Below are 20,667 nucleotides of genomic sequence, written 5' to 3'. Positions count from 1 at the left end.
GCCCGGCCGCCATGTGCCACCACGGCAATGTCTAACGCCTATGCCTCCCTGGGCTGTCGTCTGTGTGTCCATGGGGTGTCTGTGCGTCCATGGGGTGTGTGTGTCCATGGGGTGTCTGTGTGTCCATGGGGGTGTCTGTGTGTCCATGGGGATGTCTGTGCATCCATGAGGTGTCTGTGTGTCCATGAGGTGTCTGTGCATCCATGAGGTGTCTGTGTGTCCATGAGGTGTCTGTGCATCCTTGGGGTGTCTGTGTGTCCATGAGGTGTCTGTACATCCTTGGGGTATCTGTGCGTCCATGGGGTGCCTTTGCGTCCATGAGGTGTCTGTGTGTCCATGAGGTGTCTGTGCGTCCATGGGGTGTCTGTGCGTCCATGAGGTGTGTGCGTCCATGGGGTGTGTGCGTCCATGGGGTGTCTGTGCGTCCATGGGGTGACTGTGTGTCCATGAGGTGTCTGTGTGTCCATGAGGTGTCTGTGCATCCTTGGGGTGTCTCTGCGTCCATGAGGTGTCTGTGTGTCCATGAGGTGTCTGTGCGTCCATGAGGTGTCTGTGTGTCCATGAGGTGTCTGTGCGTCCATGAGGTGTGTGCGTCCATGGGGTGTCTGTGCGTCCATGGGGTGACTGTGTGTCCATGAGGTGTCTGTGTGTCCATGAGGTGTCTGTGCGTCCATGGGATGTCTGTGCGTCCATGAGGTGTGTGCGTCCATGGGGTGTCTGTGCGTCCATGAGGTGTCTGTGTGTCCATGGGGTGTCTGTGTGTCCATGGGGTGTCTGAATGTCCAGTGGATATCTGTGTGTCCATGGGAATGTCTGTATGTTCTCAGGACATCTGTGTGTCCACAGGGTGTGTCTATGAAGTGCCCGTGTGTCCTGGGGATGTCTGTGTGTCCACGGGGTGTCTGTGTGTCCATGGGCTGTCTGTGTGTCCATGAAGTGTCCATGTGTCCCAGGGATGTCTGTGTGTCTATGAAGTGCCCGTGTGTCCTGGGGATGTTTGTGTGTCCACGGGGTGTCTGTGTGTCCATGAAGTGTCCATGTGTCCCGGGGATGCCCATGTGTCCCAGGGATGTCCATGTGTCCCAGGGATGTCCGTGTGTCCCGGGGATGTCCGTGTGTCCTGGGGATGCCCATGTGTCCCGGGGATGTCCATGTGTCCTGGGGATGTCCGTATGTCCCGGGGATGTCCGTATGTCCCGGGGATGTCCGTGTGTCCCGGGGATGTCCATGTGTCCCAGGGATGTCCGTGTGTCCCGGGGATGTCCGTGTGTCCCAGGGATGTCCGTATGTCCCGGGGATGCCCGTGTGTCCCAGGGATGCCCGTGTGTCCCGGGGATGTCCGTGTGTCCCGGGGATGCCCATGTGTCCCAGGGATATCCGTGTGTCCCAGGGATGTCCGTGCGTCCCGGGGATGTCTGTGCCCCCCAGAACGTGCCGTGGGTGCAGACCACTCCTCGCCTGCGCCCGCAGCCCGGCGAGCCCCGCGCCCCGCGGGCGCTCCGGTGCCAAACCGCCGCTCGGCGGGGGGCAGGCCGGGCCGGTGGGGGCGGAACGTTCGGGCGCGGAACGGCCGGGCCACGTTTCCGCCCGGGCCCGTGCGCTGCCGGAGCGGTGCCCCTGGTGCGCGGTGCCGCCAGGTGAGGGCCCGCCGGGGCTGCGGCAGGCGCCCGCGGGGTGCGGGGGGCCGGGGTGCGCCCCGCCTGTCCCGCGAGCCGGGGAGCGCCGCGCGGCCCTGCCTGGGGCTCTGTTCCTCCCTGCGGGGGGCCGGGGGGGTGCGCGCCGGGGGCGTTGCCGGGCGGGACCGGGGGGGCTCCTGGCGCTGCGGTTAATGGTGGGTTTAACTGGAATGCAATACACTGTCCTCTGCCGGGAGGCTGGGCAGGAGCGGCGAGGCGGTGAGCCCCGCCCGGCCCATCGGCTCCGGGACCCGAGGGTACCGCGGTTGCTTCCGCTTAGGTTGCACCGGGGCAGGTTTGAATTGGATGTTAGGGGGAAATTTCTCTGCAGAAACAGTGGTCAGGCGCTGGAACAGGCTGCCCAGGGAGGCGGCGGAGTCACCATCCCTGGAGGGGTTCGAAAGCCGTGTAGGCATGGCCCCACAGGGCCCCGTTTGGTGGGCGTGGTGCTGTGGGGTTGGTGGTCTTGGAGGTCTTTCCCAGCCTTCATGATTCCATGATTTGGCAGTAAAAGACCTGGGCTCCAGCCTGGTGAGGCCGTCATTCCGCTGGAAATCGCAGGGTGAGGGATTCTCCAGCTGCTCCTCTTAAGGTTTGATGTGAATAGGGCGAGGGACCTAGAGCTGGAGGGTAGGAATCTTGCCTGGGGCGGCAGGAGAATAAAGTTCAACCTTTTCAGGAGGGCTGCAGGGTTTGGGGTCTGCAGCAGTTCTTACAGCTTCCAGCTGCCATGTGCTTTGAGGTGCTTTTTCAGGGCAGTGAAGCTGGTGAAGGGTCTAGAGCACAGGTCTTTTGAGGAGCACCAGGGGGAACTGGTGCAGCCTAAAGAATATGAAGCTGAGGGAAGATCTGCTGGCCCTCTGCAACTTCCTGAAAGGAGGCTGGAGCCAGGTGTGAGTCGATTTCTTCTTCCAAGGAACAAGCCATAGGACAAGAAGAAGGGGCCTCAAGTTGCAAAAGAGGAAGTGTAGGTTGAGCATGAGGAATAATTTCTTCCCCCAAAAGGGGAAGGTTGTTGAGGCCTGACCCAGGCTGCTCTGAGCAGTGGTGGAGTCCCCATCCCTGGAGGGTTTTCAGAGCCATGGAGATGGAGTTCTGGGGGACATGGTTTAGTGGTGACCACCAGTGCTGGGTTAAGAGTTAGACTTGATCTTGAAGATACTTTCCAACCAAAATGCTTTTGTGATTTTCTGGTCTTTTGCCTAAGCTTCCCCAGTGACAAACTTTTTGTCAGTTCTCCTCTGCCAGAGTTTGTGTTACCAGCAAGGGGCACAGCAAAGAAAACAGCTCCCAGTGTTAATTTCCCGATCCCAGCTGTCTGCACATAGGCAGCCAGCACTAGTTCTCTCAAGTCTATAAACAAGAAGCCTGGCCAGAGGTGCTGCTGTTTATTGTTCCATTAAATCTGGGCTGGTGCTGTGCTGAAGAGGGGATAATGTGTTTTTTGGAAGGCATTGTTCTGAAGCAGCAGCTAACACCTGCTTGGAGCTGTGTGAGGAGCAGCCAAGAGCTCTTAGCTGGTGCTGGGCTGGAGGGTGGCATGATCCTGGCACATGGTCACTCCCAATTAATGCCCCTTTTAATGTCTGGGGCAAGGTGGCCTTGGGTCAGGAGGAGGTGCTTTGGTTTAAGTGATGAAGGAAGGGCCTGGAGCACATGGCCTAAGAGGAGCATCTGAGGGAGCTGGGGTTTGTTCAGTCTGGAGAAGAGGAGGTTGAGGGGAGACCTCATCACTCTACAACTACCTGAAGGGAGGTTGGAGTGAGGAGGGGGCAGCCTCTTCTCCTTGGTGCCAAGTGACAGGACCACAGGAAATGGTTACAAGCTGAGCCAGGGGAGGTTCAGGCTGGAAGCTAGGAAATATTTATTGACAGAGGGGGTTCTCAAACATGGGAATGGTCTGCCCAGGACAGTGGTGTAGTTGCCAGCCCTGGAGGTGTTTAAGCAGTGTGTGGACCTGGCACTTAGGGACACAGTTTAGGATTGACCCTAGACTGGGTCGAAGGTTGGAGTGGGTGATCTTGGAGGTCTCTTCCAAGTGGATGGACTCTGTGACTCTGTGACATTGACTCTCTCTCTATTTTAATCTCCACAGAGAAATGGAACCATGTGATAGCAGCTTTGTTGTGGCTTGCTCTGGGTTTTTTTTTCCCCACCCTGATGGTCTGTGTCATGAGTGCACAAGGTTACCTTGCTCTGGCTCTGCCCAGCCCAGATCACAGGTTTGTTTTGCAGAAGCAGAAAACGAGGTCCTGATGCAAAAGCAAATACATGGTGGAGCCCATGGGTGACCAGAGAGATGCTCTGAGGGTGGGTGGGAGAGGCTGTGAGGCTCACAGTGATGCCTCTACAAACTTAAGCACTGATGGCTGTTGGTAGGTGCTGCCTGTGGATGTGTCTGAGCTGGCTTAGGTGTGTTCAGCTCATCCTTGAGTAGCTGCCAGTTCTCTGGATCTTTTTTGTTTCAGCTTCTCCCCATAGGAAGAAGCTGAGCTGGGAGTTTTTTTTTTGAGTTGAGCTACTCCTCTAATAGGTGTTTAGCACAAACTCTGTGAAAAGAAAATCAAGTCATTATTGCTGCCATCCAGGAAGTGGCATGCACCCTCTTAGAGGGAGAAGTTGTCATCCTTTGGCTGTCTTCTCTTGTTGTAGTGTCTCTCTGGGGATACTCCAGTGGTGGTGGTTAATAGCAGCCATTAGGCTGTGCTGTGAATTCCTCTCTTGTCTTCTACAGCCCTGTTTCTCCCTCCCTGCTCCCTTGGTGTCAGTGATGGTCTCTGCATGAAGAGGGTGCTTGTTCTTGCTGAGTTTCCAGCCAGAGCTCCAGGCTCTGTGCAGAGGGGTTAGGATTTTTCTGAGGCATCTTCTCAGTCCTCCTCTTGTCTCTGGTGTCTCAGTGGTCTCCTTTCTGAAGAGGAGTCTGCTGTCTCCTCTCTATATTCTTACAGGTTTGGCCCTGTGTGTTAACCTTTCCCAGATGTCTCTATGATTTCACAAAGTTTCCCCTCAGAATAGGAATAGAATAGGAATAGGATAGGAATAGAATAGGATAGGAATAGGAATAGAATAGAATAAGAATAGAATAAGAATAGAATAAGAATAGAATTAACCAGGTTGGAAAAGACCTTTGAGATCATCAAGTCCAACCTGTCACCCAACACCATCTAATCAACTCAACCATGGCACCAAGCACCCCATCCAGTCTCTTCCTAAACACCTCCAGTGATGGTGACTCCACCACCTCCCTGGGCAGCCCAAGGGAGGGGATGATGAAAAGAAGGATAAAGAGCAGACTTCTGGTCCTTCCCAGCAGTTAGCACAAAAGCTTCTTTGCTATCTCCTGTGAGCAGGCAGGTTGATGTCATTGTGCTGTCTAAGCACAAAGGCAGAATGTGCACCATTTGTGCCAGGCTGTGATCTTCCTGTCAAGCCCTCAGTGGTGCTGGTTCTTCTCCTTGCTCCCCTGGAGGTTTTCTCTGTTGCAGTGTCCCTGTGCCTCATGCCCTCACTATGGTGGAGTGGTTAGGCTTGGCTCATATCGAGCTGTGGCTGCCCAGGTGGAGCCTGGTGCCATGTTGGAGCTTGTGTCAGTGCTCTGCCTGGCTGTGGGTGCTGCCATGTTGGGACTTTGAGAAGCACCAAACCCACGGGTCAGTGTGGGGGTTGCTGTACTTTCCTGCTGCTGATTGCTGGGCAAAACAGATGCTTGGTGTGGATGAAACTCCTGGGGCTATCCAGGAGCTGTTAACCACTTGGTCTGTTGTGCTTAAGCAGTGCTTGTGATGGATGACCTGTCAGGTGGGAGGGTTTGGGCACTTTGCTGTGCTCAGATATGCTGCTGCTTGAAGGAGTGTAGAACAGAATCATAGAGTAGTGCTGGTTGGAAACAACTGTTAAGATCATCATGTCCAACCATTCCCTAACTCTACCAAGTCTGATGCTAAACCATGCCCTTCAGCTCCACATCCCCTCCAGGGATGGGGATTCAACCACCTCCCTGGGCAGCCTGTTCCAGTGTTTGAGAACCCTTTCAGTGAGGAATTTTCTTCTAATGTCCAACCTAAAGCTCCCCTGGTGCAACTTGAGGCCATTTCCTCTTGTCCTGTGGTTTGTTCCCTGGGAGAAGTGACTCAACTCCCACCTGGCTCCAACCTCCTTTCAGGGAGTTGCAGAGAGCCAGAAGGTCTCCCCTCAGAGCCTCCTTTTCTCCAGGCTGAGCAACTCCAGTTCCCTCAGCTGCTCCTCACAACACTTGTGCTCTAGACCCTTCACCAGCTTCATTGCCCTTCTTTGTGCCTGCATCTTCTCAGGACCTCAATGGCTTTCTCACCCAAGAAACAGAGCTCCACTGGGCTAAGCCTTAGGAGGTCTGGATTTCATGTCTAACTGGAAGCACAGAGCAAGGAGATGGTTTACCAGTGCAGTGCAGACTGGAACCTGGGAACTAGATACTGATAGAATTGTATCATCTCCTTCAGTGCTAGTCCTGCTGAGGTAGGGTGGCACCTCAGGTAGCCTCTGCTGAGTGTCCTGACATTACTGAGCAACAAAAATGGTTTAATCATTGATGTTAAACTGAGCTTTAGGGGCACGATGGCTGCCTGAGGAAGGGTCTCAGTCTCTGTTCCACCCAGGCAGGGCCTTGCACGCTGGGGATGCAGCAAGCTGAAGCATAACCATTAATAATAGAGTGGGTATTATTCAAATGAAGGCTGCCACTTTCCCCTCTGTGGGAACAAACCCCTGGGTGATGGCTGCACGTACTTATCTGCTCCTGTAATTGCTTTCTGCAGAATCACTTCAAATCAAGCTCTGCTGGCAGGATGCTGCTCTCCCTGCTCATCCCCCGAGCCAGACGGCCCCTGCAGCGCCTCTTCCGAGACTTGCACCCTTGCAGGTGGGGGTTGTGTGGGCAGAAGAATCCCCACAGGGGTCTGCAAACCACTTGGGTGACCTGCAGCAGTGATGTCACCCCTGTCTTCACTAGGGCTTTGGCTTTTGGTGACAAAGTTGCCATCGTTGACCGAAACGGTGAGCACACCTACAGAGACCTCCTCACCCAGAGCCTGCGCTTGGCCCAGGACATCTGCAGAGCTCTGGGGTGCTCCAGCAGGGACTTGAAGGAGGAGAGAATCTCGTTTTTATGTCCCAATGATGCCTCCTATGTGGTGGCCCAGTGGGCTTCCTGGATGAGTGGGGGCATAGCAGTGCCCCTGTACAGGAAGCACCCCGTGCAGGAGCTGGAGTACGTGGTTCAGGACTCGCAGAGCGCGCTGGTCATCGCCGCACAGGAGTTTGTTGAGAAGATAGCCCCTAGTGCTGAGAAGCTGGGAGTCCCTCTGCTGCCCCTTCTGAGGTCTCACAGTGATGGATCCACAAGTCAGCCAGCAGTAGAGGAGGGTCCCCTGACAGCCTGCACCTCGTGGAAAGGCAGAGGAGCCATGATAATCTACACTAGCGGAACGACTGGAAGGCCAAAAGGAGTCCTCAGCACCCATGAGAACGTGCAGGCTGTGGTGAGTGCTGCATTCACCCCATCCCAGCATGGTGGGGGTTGGAAGGCACCCCTGCAGATCATCTGGTCCAGGCCCTCTGCTAAAGCAGGGTCACCCACAGCAAGTTGCCCAGAATCACAATGTCTAGATAGGCTTGGGATGTCTTCAGAGAAGGAGACTCCACAACCCCTCTGGGCAGCCTGCTCCAGGGCTCCAGCACCCTCACAGGGGAGAAGTTTCTCCTTAAGCTCAAGTGAAACTTCTTGGATTCCAATTTGTGCCTGGTGCCCTTTGTCCTGTTACTGGGCTCCACTGACAACAGTCTGGCCCCATCCTCTTGCCCCCAACCCTTTAGCTCTTGCTGAGCCATGAGCAGATCCCCCCTCAGGCTGCTCTTCTTCAGGCTAAACAGCCCCAGGTCTCTCAGCCCTTCCTCCTCACAGAGATGCTGCAGGCCCCTCAGCATCTTTAGAACCTCTGCTGGATTCCCTCCAGTAGTTCCTTGTCTCTTGAACTGCCCTGTGAAAGCTTTCCCTCTGCAAAGCTTGTGCCCAGCTACACAAATCTTGGCCTTCAGAGGTGTTTTGAGGTTGAAGAGCTTAAAGCCCCAATCCCAGGGCTGTGGAGCAGTATCTCCAAAGTCCTCAACACTTTTAAGGTGAACACACAAAAGAGTGGTTAAGGCTCTAAACCTTCTCCTTTTGGTCTTGCTATGCTGTAGCTGCATCTAGGGGCAGGTGGACTCTTCTCCCTGCTGCCCTGGAAAGGAGGAGGGATGAGACCTGTTGTTAAAAGGCTCTTTGTGGTGCAGTTTGATTTTCTTCACTATGACTGGGAGAGAATCTTTGTTCCTCCTTGGAATGTAGCTTAGCCCAGCCCAGTCCAGTGTGAAGCCTGTGCATTATTCAGCTAAATATCCCCAAGGCAAAAAAATCCATTAGCTCTCTGAGCCCAAAGGAATGAAAACTTTGGATGAGCCTGCTGACTGCCTCACCAGTTGGTTATCTCTGCCTGCAGCTGAGAGGCTCATGCCATTAGGGGGGAAGAAGGGCAGGGAATATATTGTGCCTTATGGATGCTTCCAAGAGCTTCTGGATTCTCAGGTCCTGCAGTGTCAAAGCCTTGATGGATCGAGGCAGGGCTTGGCTATATTGGGCAAAGAATCTGCTCCCTCACAAATATGCTGATCATCTGGGAGGTGGCCTGAGCAGTCACCAGCTTCTGTGCTGTCCTGCAGAAAGGCTAAAACCTGCTCCCTGCCCTGGGGAGGAAGAGGGTTGGGAATGACACGATTAAATTCCACCGTTCAAGTGCTGCTTTTATTTTTAGATGGCTGGAAATAAGCTTTCCACTTGCTGCTGCTGGGCTCCAAGGGGCATTGTTCCACCAGAAGCCAGAGGTCTAACACTTCAGATAATGATCTCTTCAGATCAGAGTGGTTTAGGAGCTGGGTTTTTTGTCTTTTTAACTGATCTCTTTTATGATTTTGTTTAACTATCAGGAGCCTGCATTCTGCTTCTCAAACAATCTTCTGCTCCTACTGGCTGTCCCTTGCAGGTGGTGCTAGAAGCCCAAGGCCATCAGTGTCCACGTTATGTCAACAGAGTTCTGGGAAGATTAGGGTTTTCATTGCTCTTTCTGCCAACTCTGCCTGTGCAGCAGCAGGTTAATAATTGTGTGGGTCCTGCTTAAAATCCTTGCTGATTGTCTCCCAGTAATGAGGAAGGACTTTGATGTGTGTGAAGGCTCGTGCTAACAAGATGCTGAAATGCTCCTCTGCTCTTTTACTGCTCTGGTGGGAGTTTTGCTTGTGCTGACCCTGAAGGGAAGGTTTTTGTGCTCAAGCATCGTTCCAGGAGCTCCAGAATTTCTGCTGCCAGCTGTGCCCAGGGGATCTGGGGCTTGAGTACCTTGAGCTTTCCGTGCCAGGGAAGTCTTTCCTCCTGCCCTAACGCTGCCTTGTGTGTTTTCTTCTGCAGACCACAGGGCTGGTTGAGAAATGGGAGTGGAAGAAGGAGGATGTTATTCTGCACGTGCTGCCTTTACACCACGTCCATGGGGTGGTCAATAAGCTCCTCTGTCCTCTCTGGGTGGGAGCAACTTGCATCATGTTCCCCGAATTCGATGCACAGATGGTAAGCCTGGGGTGGGGATCGCGTGGTGGCTCTGAAAGTCAGCAGCCAGACTCCCTGTGCTCTCATGAGAGCAGCCTGGGAAAGAGGTTCTGGAAGGATTGCAGCCTCTTCAGCCACTGAATAGAATAAACCAGGTTGGAAGAGACCTTTGGGACCATCGTGTCCACCCTATTATCCAACCCCACCTAATCAACTAACCCATGGCACCAAGCACCCCATCAAGTCTCCTCCTGAACACCTCCAATGATGGTGACTCCACCATCTCCCCAGGCAGCCCATTCCAATGGGCAATCACTCTCTCTGTATAGAACTTCTTCCTAACCTCCAGCCTAAACCTCCCCTGGCACAGCCTGAGACTGTGTCCTCTTGTTCTGGTGCTGCTTGCCTGGGAGAAGAGACCAACCTCTGCCTGTCTACAACCTCCCTTCAGGTAGTTGTAGAGAGCAGTAAGGTCTCCTCTGAGCCTCCTCTTCTCCAGGCTAAGCAGTCCCAGCTCCCTCAGCCTCTCCTCACAGGGCTGTGCTCCAAACCCCTCCCCAACTTTGTTGCCCTTCTCTGGACACGCTCCAGCAAGTCAGCCTCCTTCCTAAACTGAGGGGCCCAGAACTGGACCCAGGACTCAAGGTGTGGCCTAACCAGTGCAGTGTACAGGGGCAGAATGACCTCCCTGCTCCTGCTGGCCACACTGTTCCTGATGCAGGCCAGGATGCCATTGGCCCTCTTGGCTGCCTGGGCACACTGCAGGCTCATGTTCAGCCTGCTGTCAACCAGTACCCCCAGGTCCCTCTCTGCCTGGCTGCTCTCCAGCCACTCTGACCCCAGCCTGTAGCTCTGCATGGGGTTGTTGTGGCCAATGTGCAGACCCTGGCACTTGGCTGTGTGGATGTGCAGCACTGGCTGCATGAGGTTCACAAAGTAGCTGTTACAATCTGGGCTTAATGGCTTAGAGCCTCAGCCCTAACCCAAAATGTGCTCCTCTGGAGGCTACAGCTTGTTTAAGCATGATGCACCTAACCATGATGCTGCACTGCCCCTCCTTAGGGTGTTCTATAGCTCTGGCTGGAGCTGGGACCTTCTACCTGCCCACTAAGAGCAGCTGCACCCACAATGAGAGCTGTTAACTTTCTAGCACCAAGAAAGATGGAAATAGAATCATGGGCTCACAGGAATGATTCTGTGGGTTTTTTTTTTGCATGTTAGCAATGTGCTGCTTGAGTTACACAGAATCCCAGCCTGGTGGGGGTTAGAAGGGACCTCTGGAGAGCATCTAGTCCAAGCCCACTGCTACAGCAGGCCCATGCTTTGTAAACAGGCTACTTTCCCTGCTCACACTTACTCACGTGCTGGGTGGCCTTGTCACAGTGAAAGGACAAAGTTGTGGCATACACCCAGGATCCTTTGTGGTGCTGTCAGGTGGGGGTGAGCCCAGGCTCTGGTCTGGGTTACTCATGTGATCCTTCACTGCTTATTTCTGCTTCTAGGAGAAGCAGCTACAGTAATGCAGGTGGCTGTTCTTGTGTGGACTTGGCCCTGACACTTGAATACCTTCCTACTGCCCAAGCACTGATCTTTTCTGGGGAGGAACAGCCCTAGAATCCTGGAGGGGCAGCTATGTATTTATGTTTCCAGAGAGGCAGGGAGCTACTGGAGAGAATCTAGTGGAGGCTACAGAGATACTGAGGGGCCTAGAGCATCTCTGTGAGGAGGAAAGGCTGAGAGACCTGGGGCTGTTTAGCCTGCAGAAGAGCAGCCTGAGAGGGGATCTGCTCAATGCTCAGCAAGAGCTAAAGGGCAGGAGGCAAGAGAATGGGGCCAGACGTTTTTTTGTAGTGTATAGTGACAAGACAAGGGGCAATGGGCACAAACTGGAACCTAGGAGGTTCCATCTGAACAGGAGGAGAAGCTTCGCTGTGAGGGTGCTGGAGCCCTGGAGCAGGCTGCCCAGAGAGGTGGAGTCTCCTCTGAGAGATTCCGAAGCCACTTGGAGACTGTGATGCTGGGCAAGCTGCTGTAGGTGACCCTGCTTCAGTGGGGGGCGGTTGGATTACTTGATCTCCATAGGTCACTTCCATTCCCCACCATGCTGGGATGCTGGGATTTCCAGAGTAAATAGGCAGGATGCTGTGGAGGAAGGCAGGAACATGCAGCCAGTCCTCTCTCCTTGACGATCACTGCCGAATTGTCTTCCCCTGTCTTTAGGGTGTGTCTCTGAAAGCTCAGGTTGCAGTAGGGATGTGTTCTCCACCAAAGCCAGGGCTCTTCCACCCTGGTGAAGCTGGTGATGTGGCAGAAGAGCGTGGTGGGAGCCTGGCAGCAAAGTCAAGCCCTCTGGAGGGCGCGTTTCTCCACGGCCTGTGCCACCGGTGATTGATTGTCCCTCATCCCCTTGTGTTTTTTCTCTGCTCTCTCGACATCTGCAAATCAATGAGCTGACGTTGAAGGATGGGTTCGGGGGCAGGGGGAGCAGGACACCCCGCCTGCCTGCCCTGATCAAAGCTCTCCCCCCCAGACCTGACAACTCAAGGGCAAGCCAGGACACCGCTGGAGGCGTCCTCTTGACCCTGGCGCTTGAACTTGGTGCGGGGAGGTCGGCGTGACAAGCGGCCCCGCCGCAGCCATCGCCGTGCCAAGGGCTCTGGGGTGCACTCGGCCTCTGAGAGATGACATTTGCTTTTTCTATTTCTTTTCTTTTCTTTTTTTTATTCCTTTTTTTTTTTTTTTATTGCTTTTTATGTTTTCTCCAAGGGCCTCCCCTGGGAGCTGGCAGGGGTTTGATCGACACTACAAAGCGCAGCGCAGGAGGGTTAAATCGGGGCTTCCTTGTGGAGTTTAATGCAGGCTGCCTTTCAGTTCCACTCTATTTTCCCCAGCTGTTTACACAATGCCCTTTGCTACCAAAACTCAGCTTCCAGAAAAGCAGCCCAGCTGCAGTGCAGGGGTTTTGCAGGAGCCAGAGTTTTGCGTGAGGGGGCTGTGGTTGTTCTGTTGGTTCAGCCGGCTTGGGTTGGGTTTTGGTGTTGGGGTTGGGAGGTGGGTTTTTACCCCCCCCCCTTTCACTGCACCTTGAGAAAGCAGCCCAATTACAGTGTAATATAAAGAGACTCGAATGGCAGCGAAAACACTTGACAGGCTGATCAAAACAAGGCTAGGAACTTACTCCCAACCTGCTGCAGACATATTTAGCCTTGAGTGATACTGGCAAGGGTTCAAGAGAAACCGCAGCAGCATGCCCGATGTGTGTTTGGTTTCTAATCACTAACACTTCATTATACAAAATAAATACTTTATTATTACAGTGTTTATTAAATTACATAATTTGTGGTGTGCCTTATAGCCCTGGATGCAGATGCCAGTCTGGTTTTGGTGCTGGTAATAATGCTCTTTTTTTTTTTGCCCCCCCCCCCCTTTCTTTCATTCTTCCTCCCCCTTCTTTCATTCTTCCTCCCCCTTCTTTCATTCTTCCTCCCCCTTCTTTCATTCTTCTTCCCCCTTCTTCTATTCTTCCTCCCCCTTCTTCTATTCTTCCTCCCCCTTCTTCTATTCTTCCTCCCCCTTCTTCTATTCTTCCTCCCCCTTCTTCTATTCTTCCTCCCCTTTCTTCTATTCTTCCTCCCCCTTCTTCTATCCTTCCTCCCCCTTCTTCTATCCTTCCTCCCCCTTCTTCTATTCTTCCTTCCCCTTCTTCTATTCTTCCTCCCCCTTCTTCTATTCTTCCTCCCCCTTCTTCTATTCTTCCTCCCCCTTCTTCTATTCTTCCTCCCCCTTCTTCTATTCTTCCTCCCCCTTCTTCTATTCTTCCTCCCCCTTCTTCTATTCTTCCTCCCCCTTCTTCTATTCTTCCTCCCCCTCCCCTTAGTTAGCAGACATTTCAAGCCCCAGCCCAAGGCTTGCTTGTTGTTCCCTGCAGGGCAGTGTTAGGAGGTGGCATCTTTCTTTCAGCTTTTGGTAGCTGTCCAAGGAAAAGGTTAGAAACCAAGACTGAGAGTCACTCCAGTGCCCTGACCAACATCCACCCTCGCACTAAAACAGCAGCTGATGGCCATGGCTCTGTGCAAGCTCATGCCAAGGCCACAAGGGCTCATTAAAGTGTATTGAGATGCCTCAAGCGTGAAAGTTGCTGCATAAAATCAGATTCTTCTTATTAAATGAGGACATCCATTACTTTGCACCAGCTCCTGTACATGTTATAATTCACTTTATAGCACCATCTGTTAAGACTGTCTTGCTTAAGCTTTTTGCAGCATCTTTTTATTGGAAGTTATTAAAAAATATGGCTGTGCCTATTAATCATGGATTAATAAAGGCTTTATAAATGGACCCTTAATTTGCAGCATTACAGGCCACTTGTACGTGACGTGCTGAGCCCTCTGGTGCGTGCACTCCTCGGGGTGCAGCCTGCCTGGAGGTTGGTGGCAGTGCAGCTCAGTGCTCCTGCCTCCCCTTCTGGTGCTCTGGAATGTCAGTGCTGGATGCAATGGGAGATGTTCCAGCACTGCTAGGAGCTTGGAGCAGGCAGGAGAACAGCAGTGAGCCTGAAAGTGTGTTCTTCCCAGCAGCTGTGTGGGGCAAGGGTGGCTCTGATGTTTTGGTTTGGTTTTTGTTCAAGGCTGAGAACAGGGAGGGCAGAATCCTCCCGTGGAGCAAGAGCAAGCTGCATCCTAAGCAGCCCTGTGTGATCCTCCCCTTGTATCTTGCTTCCAATCTGAGTTGCTTCTCCAGCTGCACTGTCCCTGGCTGTAGGCAGCCTGTGTTTCTCAGCAGCTTGTGACCCTGGGTGAAATATTTGTTTGTTGGTTTTTTTTGTTATGCAGGAGGAGAAATCTTAAAAGTGCTGGATTTGTACAGTTTCTGCCCACACTGGTGGCCAGAGGAGTAGAGATTAGTGGCTCTGTTTAAGGGAGGAGTGCAAGGTAGAGCCTTCTTACTGGCCATCAGCCAAAGCCCAGTGCTGTTTGAAAGCTTCTGTGAGCATGAGGGTTTGCATCAAGCAGGCACCAGAGCATCCATTCCCCAGTGGCTCCCTCATACTCCATCTCCCTTCCCTGCATCGATTCAGTGATGGTTTCTGAGGCTGAGCACATCCTCTGACTGCTGCTCAATGGAAATGTCACTGAGCCTGGAGAGACAGACCCAGGGGAAGCCAGGTGTCCACCACGTCAGTGCTTTTGATCTGACAGTCACATGTCAGTGTCCCCATCCCACCCTGGGACCTGGCTGCTCGGGGCATCCTGCAGACAGCAGCCTTTGGGAGCAAGTCTTGAGGTCAGTGTCTGCTTTTCAGGATCCTCTGCTGAGGCTTTGGGATGAGGTGGATCTATTTTGAGTTTGAAGAACAGGAGCAGCTTGTCTTTGCCGTGGACCACCTCTGATCTTGCCTTAAGGGAAAGATGTTCTAAGAGCAAAAGGCTTCCTGTCAGCTCTTCACACTGACAAACGTGAGAGCAGATCCCAGGAGGTCTTTCAGTCTTGAAGTGACATTATTCAGAAACATGAAGGGAAAGCCTTGCTCTGAGTGATGGGAGAAGCTTCCAGAGACCTCAACTCAGGGTGACCTACTTGTGGCGCTGTGCTGCCCGCTCGCCTTTGCTGGCAGGTTTTGAGCTGGGGGTGTGCTGCCTGCAGAATGACAACGCTGTCTGTGCCCTGCCACCCCCTTCCAGGCTAAATATGCTGAGATGCAGATTTCCTGCCCTAAAGTTCCAAGAGGAGCTGTTGTTCTGGTGCCAGCTTTACTGCCTGTCTGACTTAAGGTGCCTCCAAGGATCAAGCCCTCTAAAATCATCCCTGCTCGTACAATGTTGTGCACAAAGACATCAAAATTGGTAATTTTATTTGGGCCTTTCCTAGGGAAAGGGCAAGGAGGAGTGCCCAAAGCTGCTGTGTATGATTTGGGACTCACTCCCCTGACGTGCTCTGAGCCTGCTGTCACCCGTGGCAGCTTTTTCCCTGCCGTAGACCTGAAGCTCGTCACAGTTTTCCTTGTGAGGTGTTGCTCAGGGGTGGCTGCAGCATTGTTGTGTGGCATCAAAGACATCAAAAATGGTAATTTTATTTGGGCCTTTCCTAGGGAAAGGGCAAGGAGGAGTGCCCAAAGCTGCTGTGTATGATTTGGGACTCACTCCCCTGACGTGCTCTGAGCCTGCTGTCACCCGTGGCAGCTTTTTCCCTGCCGTAGACCTGAAGCTCATCACGGTTTTCCTTGTGAGGTGTTGCTCAGGGGTGGCTGCAGCATTGTTGTGTGGCTACTCCCCAGACTTTATGAAGCCCAGCAGCCTGTGCTGTGTCCCTGAGCAGTTTGTTTGTCCTTGTTATCGGTGCAAACCAGGCTGGGTGCCGGGGTTTTATACCTTTGCTGGGCTGTGTAGGGAGATCCAGGGCTCAGCAGGCACCATTGCCTCCGGGAAGGAGAAGTGTGCGCCGCAGCAAGCCTCTCCTTTGGATCTGTCACTTCTGTGAACATCACTCTGGGCAGCTCTTTTAGTTTGTCTTTAAAAGAAGAGCAAATCCAGGCAGAGGAGTCTGATCTCCAATAACCAAGCACGGCTAAGATTCAGCTCATAACGTGCTGGGGGTTGCATCTCCCATCCAGTTTCAGCTGGAGCAAGGCAATTGTCTTTTCATCCCTTAATGGGAGGCTTCAGAGGAGTAATTGTGTTGCAGACTCAAAGAGAAGTCGGTGGAGGGAGGAGTAGGTCACTAGTGAGTGGATTATGTTTGATCACTTCACACAGACCTGGCTTTAAAAAGTTGGAGTTTTTCTTCCCCTCTCCCCAGATCTGCCGTCTGTCCTCAGCATCTGTTAGGCAGTAATGGCTTTTGATGTGTGTGGGGAGAGAGGGAAAAATGGAACCAGAGCCTGTCATATTTACTTACATTACCAGGTCCCAGGGAAAGCACTTGCTCCTTTCAGTGTGCCTGCAGCATAGGAAGGGTTTAAAAGCTTCAGCCTGGAATGCAGCAGGGCCATCAAACTGTGCTGATGAATAAATGATTAAAACCAGAGTCGTGCAGAGCGCCAACAGTTTGGGGTTAGAGCAAACATGAGAAGAAGCCACCAAGGGCCCAATTTCCCTTTGAAGAGAAGAGTGTTTCTCCCTGGGCATACTGCTCAGGAACCACAGCTCAGTCCATAGGAGAAAGCAGAGCTGCTCTGGATGCTCTTCCATCCTCATAGAACCATAGCATGGTTTGAGTTGGAAGGGACCAACCCCCTCTGCATTCAGCAGGGGCATCCTCAACTACATCAGGTTGCCCAGAGCCCTGTCAAGGCTCACCTTGAATATCTCCAGGGATGGGGCCCCAACCCCCTCCCTGGGCAACTCATTCCAGTTTTGCACCATCCTCATGCTAAAGAACTTGGCCCTGACATCCAATCTAAATCTGCTCTTCTCTAGTTTGAAGCCATTGCCTCTCATCCTATCACTGCAGGCCTTTGTGAACAGTCCCTCTCCAACCTTCTTGTAGGCCTCATTCAGGTACTGGAAGGTTGCTGTTAGGTGGCCCCAGAGCCTTCTGTTTTCCAGGCTGAACAGTCCCAGCTCCCTCAGCCTGTCCTCGTAGCAGAGGTGTTCCAATCCCATGATCATTTTTGTGGTCCTCCTCTGGACCCACTCCACCAGGTTCATGCCCTTTCTCTATGGAGGGCTCCAGAGCTGTCCACAGTACCCCAGGTGAGGTCTTACCAGAGCAAGGTATCAGAATCACCTCTCTTGATCTGTTGCCTCCTGGGTGATCTTGGGTCATGCCCATCTGCCTTCATTTGGGAGTAAACCAATGTTGGACATGGGTGTGTGGTCCTGCCAGCCCTTCAGTGCTTCTGCAGAGTCATGGAATCATTTGGGTTGGAAGAGGCCTTTAAGGTCATTAAGTCCAACTGTTAACCCAGCACAGTGAGGTCACCACTAAACCAGGTCACTCAGCACCACATCTCCACAGCTTCGAAGCCACTCCAGGGCTGGGGACTCCTCCACTGTGGTGAGCAGCTTGGTTCAGGCTCTGACAACGCTTTTGAGAAGGAGCTTTTGCTCATGTCCAATCTCAACCTCTCCTGGTGCAACTTGAGGCTGTTTTCTCTTGTCCTGTCACTTGTTCCTTGGGAGAAGAGACCAACCCCCACCTGGCCCAAACCTCCTTTCAGGGATTTGTAGAGCCAGGTCTCCCCTCAGCCTCATTTTCTGCAGTTCCCTCAGCTGCTCCTCACAAGACTTATTCTCCAGACCCTTCACCAGCTTTGCCCTTCTCTGGACCTGCTCCAGCACCTCAATGTATTTCTTGGAGTGAGGGGCCCAAAACTGAACCCAGGATTTGTTGTGTGGCCTCTCCAGTGCCAAATGCAGAGGGACAATCCCTGCCCCGATCCTGCTGGCCGCACTCGCTTCTAACAACCTTCTTTCCAGGAGCTGTAGAGAGCTCCAAGAGCTTTCTGTCCAGGGCTTGAGGCACAAAGCCTTCCCAAAGGAGGACCTGCTCTGGCTGAAGCCACCTTGTTGTGTTGTGCATCTCTGAGATGCTCCAGAACTCTCAGGCCTCCCTTTTCCTGGCTGGCAGCGCTACCCACGCGGCAGCGATCGATGCAGAACACAAACGGTGCAGAGAGGAAGCGAAGGGCTGATTTAAGGTTGCATTAAGGGTATTTTACCTTTTGAGGAGGTTTAAAGACAATCCAATAACAACTGAAAATGATCCAATAATTTAATGGAGGAGAGGAGCTGTGGTAGCTGTCAAGAGAGGCAGCAGCACAGAGCTGTCTGTTACCCAGTTGTGCTCTGCTAGGAAAATCCCTGCTGAGGTTCCTTTCCCTTTCAGCTTTTAGGCTTTTTCACCTGCAGATCTTCTGGCTGGGGTTTGGTGGAGTTGGGGATCAGGCAAAGTCCTGCAGGATTTAGCATCAGCAGATGCCCAAGGTGTTGGTGGATTTGGTGGTTTCTGTCTGGTTTATGGCATTCCACATCTGGGCCCCTCAGTTCAGGAAGGAGGTTGACTTGCTGGAATGTGTCCAGAGAAGGGCAACAAAGTTGGGGAGGGGTTTGGAATACAAGCCCTATGAGGAGAGGCTGAGGGAGCTGGGGTTGCTTAACCTGGAGAGAAGGAGACTCAGGGGTGACCTTATTGCTCTCTACGACTACCTGAAGGGAGGTTGTAGGCAGGTGGAGGTTGGCCTCTTCTCCCAGGCAGCCAGCACCAGAACAAGAGGACACAGTCTCAGGCTGCGCCAGGGGAGGTTTAGGCTGGAGGTTAGGAAGAAGTTCTATACAGAGAGAGTGATTGCCCATTGGAATGTGCTGCCTGGGGAGGTGGTGGAGTCACCATCATTGGAGGTGTTTAGGAGGAGACTTGATGGGGTGCTTGGTGCCATGGTTTAGTTGTTGAGGTGGGTTGGATTGGTTGATAGGTTGGACACGAAGATCTTGAAGGTCTCTTCCAACTTGGTCCATTCCATTCCATTCCATTCCATTCCATTCCATTCCATTCCATTCCATTCCATTCCATTCCATTCCATTCCATTCCATTCCATTCCATTCCATTCTCTCCTCTCTCCTTCCAAGGGTGAGGCCTCCATAATGGAAAAGAAGTTACTGCCTTTCCTCCTCTGTGCTTGCACCTCTTCCTTCAGGGGATCTTAGCAGAACCTGAGGCTGGCTGGGGAGGTTGCTGGGTGGAAGTGCCACCTCCTGGAGCTGCTTGTGCATTCCTCCATCCCCATTCACCACCATGCCATCTATGTGCTGGAAGAAATAACGTGAGAAACATCTCACAGCTGTTGTTTTGTCATGTTCTCCCTATTTTTTTCTTACTGACTGATGGCAAAATCCCCTTGCCCAGCCCATGGAATTGCCCAGATATGCTTTTGTGCAGTGGGAGGGGGAGAAAATTGGGAATGCAGGGCTCTTGGGAACAGGTCTCCCAATTTGGTGACTCAGGCAGAACTTGCTGTTCTGTAAGCCTGCCCTGAGCACTCTCTGTTGTTACTGCTGTTACTGATGAGAAGCTGTTGCTTTTCTTTCCAGAATCCCAGCATGGTGGGGATTGGAAGGGTCCTCTGGAGATCACCTAGTCCAAACCCCTGCTAAAGCAGGGTCACCCACAGCAGGTTGCCCAGGATCACAATGTCCAGGCAGGTTTGGAATCTCTCCAAAGAAGGAGACTCCACAGCCTCCCTGGGCAGACTGCTCCAGGGCTATAAGCACCCTCACTGCAAAGAATTTTCTGCTCCTGTTCAGATGAAACCTCCTGGGTTCCAGTTTGTGCCTGTTGTCCCTTGTCCTGTCACTGGGCACCACTGACATGAGTCTGGCTCCATCCTCTTGCCCCTCACCCTTTAGCTCTTGCTGAGCATTGAGCAGATCCCCTCTCAGGCTGCTCTTCTGCAGGCTCAACAGCCCCAGGTCTCTCAGCCTTTCCTCCTTACAGAGATGCTCCAGGCCCCTCAGCATCTTTGTAGCCTCCACTGGACTCTCTCCACTGTCTCTCTTGAACTGGAGAGCCCAGAACTGGACCACTACTCCAGATGTGGCCTTACTGCAGCAGACTAGAGGGGGAGGAGATCCTCCCTTCACCTACTGGCTGCATTCTTCCCTGTGCACCACAGGAGACAACTGCCCTTTCTTGGCCTTGAGGGCACCTTGCTGGCTCATGGGCTATTTGTTGTCCCCCAGCACTCTCAGCTCCTTCTCTGCAGAGCTGCTTCCCAGCAGGTCACTCCCTCACCTGTGCTGGTGCAGGGGTTTTTCCTCCCCATGTGCAGGACCCTCCACTTGCCTATGCTGAACTCCATGAGGTTCTTCTCTGCCCAACTCTCCAACCTGTCCAGATCTCACTGTATGGCAGCACAGCCTGACAGGGTGTCAGCCACTCCTCTCAGTTTGGCATCATCAGCAAACTGGCTGAGGGTCCAATCCAGGTTATCAGTGAAGCTGAACAAGGCTGGAGCCAGTATTCTGTTTCTTTCTTGCAGTTAGAAACTTCATGTTCCTAGCCCTTGTTTATCTTAAAGGGAAGAATCTTTATCCATCTCCTGAACATACTCCCTCACAAAACTGCTGCTTCCCTTGTGTATGGTGCAAAGTCCAGCAGTGCCATGTTTGCCTCCAGGATCCATGGCTTTTTCAGAGCCCTGGGAGCTCTGAGGTGTCAGGTGAGCAGAAGAAAATGAAATGATGTGCTGCCAATAGCCTGTACTCAGGTTCTTGACGTGGTGACAGTGCCACAGGGGATAACAGAGGGGGAGATTGATTGCGCTGCTCTGAGCCTGCTGGTGTCAGAGGATGAGGTGCTGGGAGGGCAAAGCTGGCCCCTTGCCCTGAGCCTGTCCAGGCCCTGGGGTTGATTGATTAGTCCCAGGTAACGAGACTTTCCCAGATC

The 20,667-nt window shown here is 52.9% G+C and overlaps 1 protein-coding gene across 3 annotated transcripts in view; it reads left to right on the top strand.

Annotated features, from left to right (window-relative positions):
- Positions 1 to 1,619: 1,619 nt before the first annotated feature.
- Positions 1,620 to 20,667, top strand: part of ACSF3 (acyl-CoA synthetase family member 3) — a 76,714-nt gene continuing 57,666 nt past the window's right edge. The window contains exons 1-3 of one of the 3 annotated variants that reach the window (XM_068150763.1): positions 1,620 to 1,637; positions 6,470 to 7,192; positions 9,151 to 9,306. In XM_068150763.1, the coding sequence (XP_068006864.1) occupies positions 6,500 to 7,192; positions 9,151 to 9,306 (849 nt within the window). In that variant the 5' untranslated portion in view covers positions 1,620 to 1,637; positions 6,470 to 6,499. Of the gene's footprint in view, positions 1,638 to 2,085; positions 2,239 to 3,784; positions 3,899 to 6,469; positions 7,193 to 9,150; positions 9,307 to 20,667 lie in introns of those variants that run through there. The other 2 variants (XM_068150764.1, XM_068150762.1) reach the window with 2 other exon arrangements.

Source organism: Melanerpes formicivorus, unplaced genomic scaffold, assembly GCF_026170545.1.
Source record: "Melanerpes formicivorus ecotype bairdi unplaced genomic scaffold, bMelFor1.0.p_v2 SCAF_20, whole genome shotgun sequence".
In the NCBI taxonomy this organism is placed as follows: domain Eukaryota; kingdom Metazoa; phylum Chordata; class Aves; order Piciformes; family Picidae; genus Melanerpes; species Melanerpes formicivorus.
Note: the sequence above shows the minus strand (reverse complement) of the source record. Positions and strands in the feature narration are given on the sequence as shown.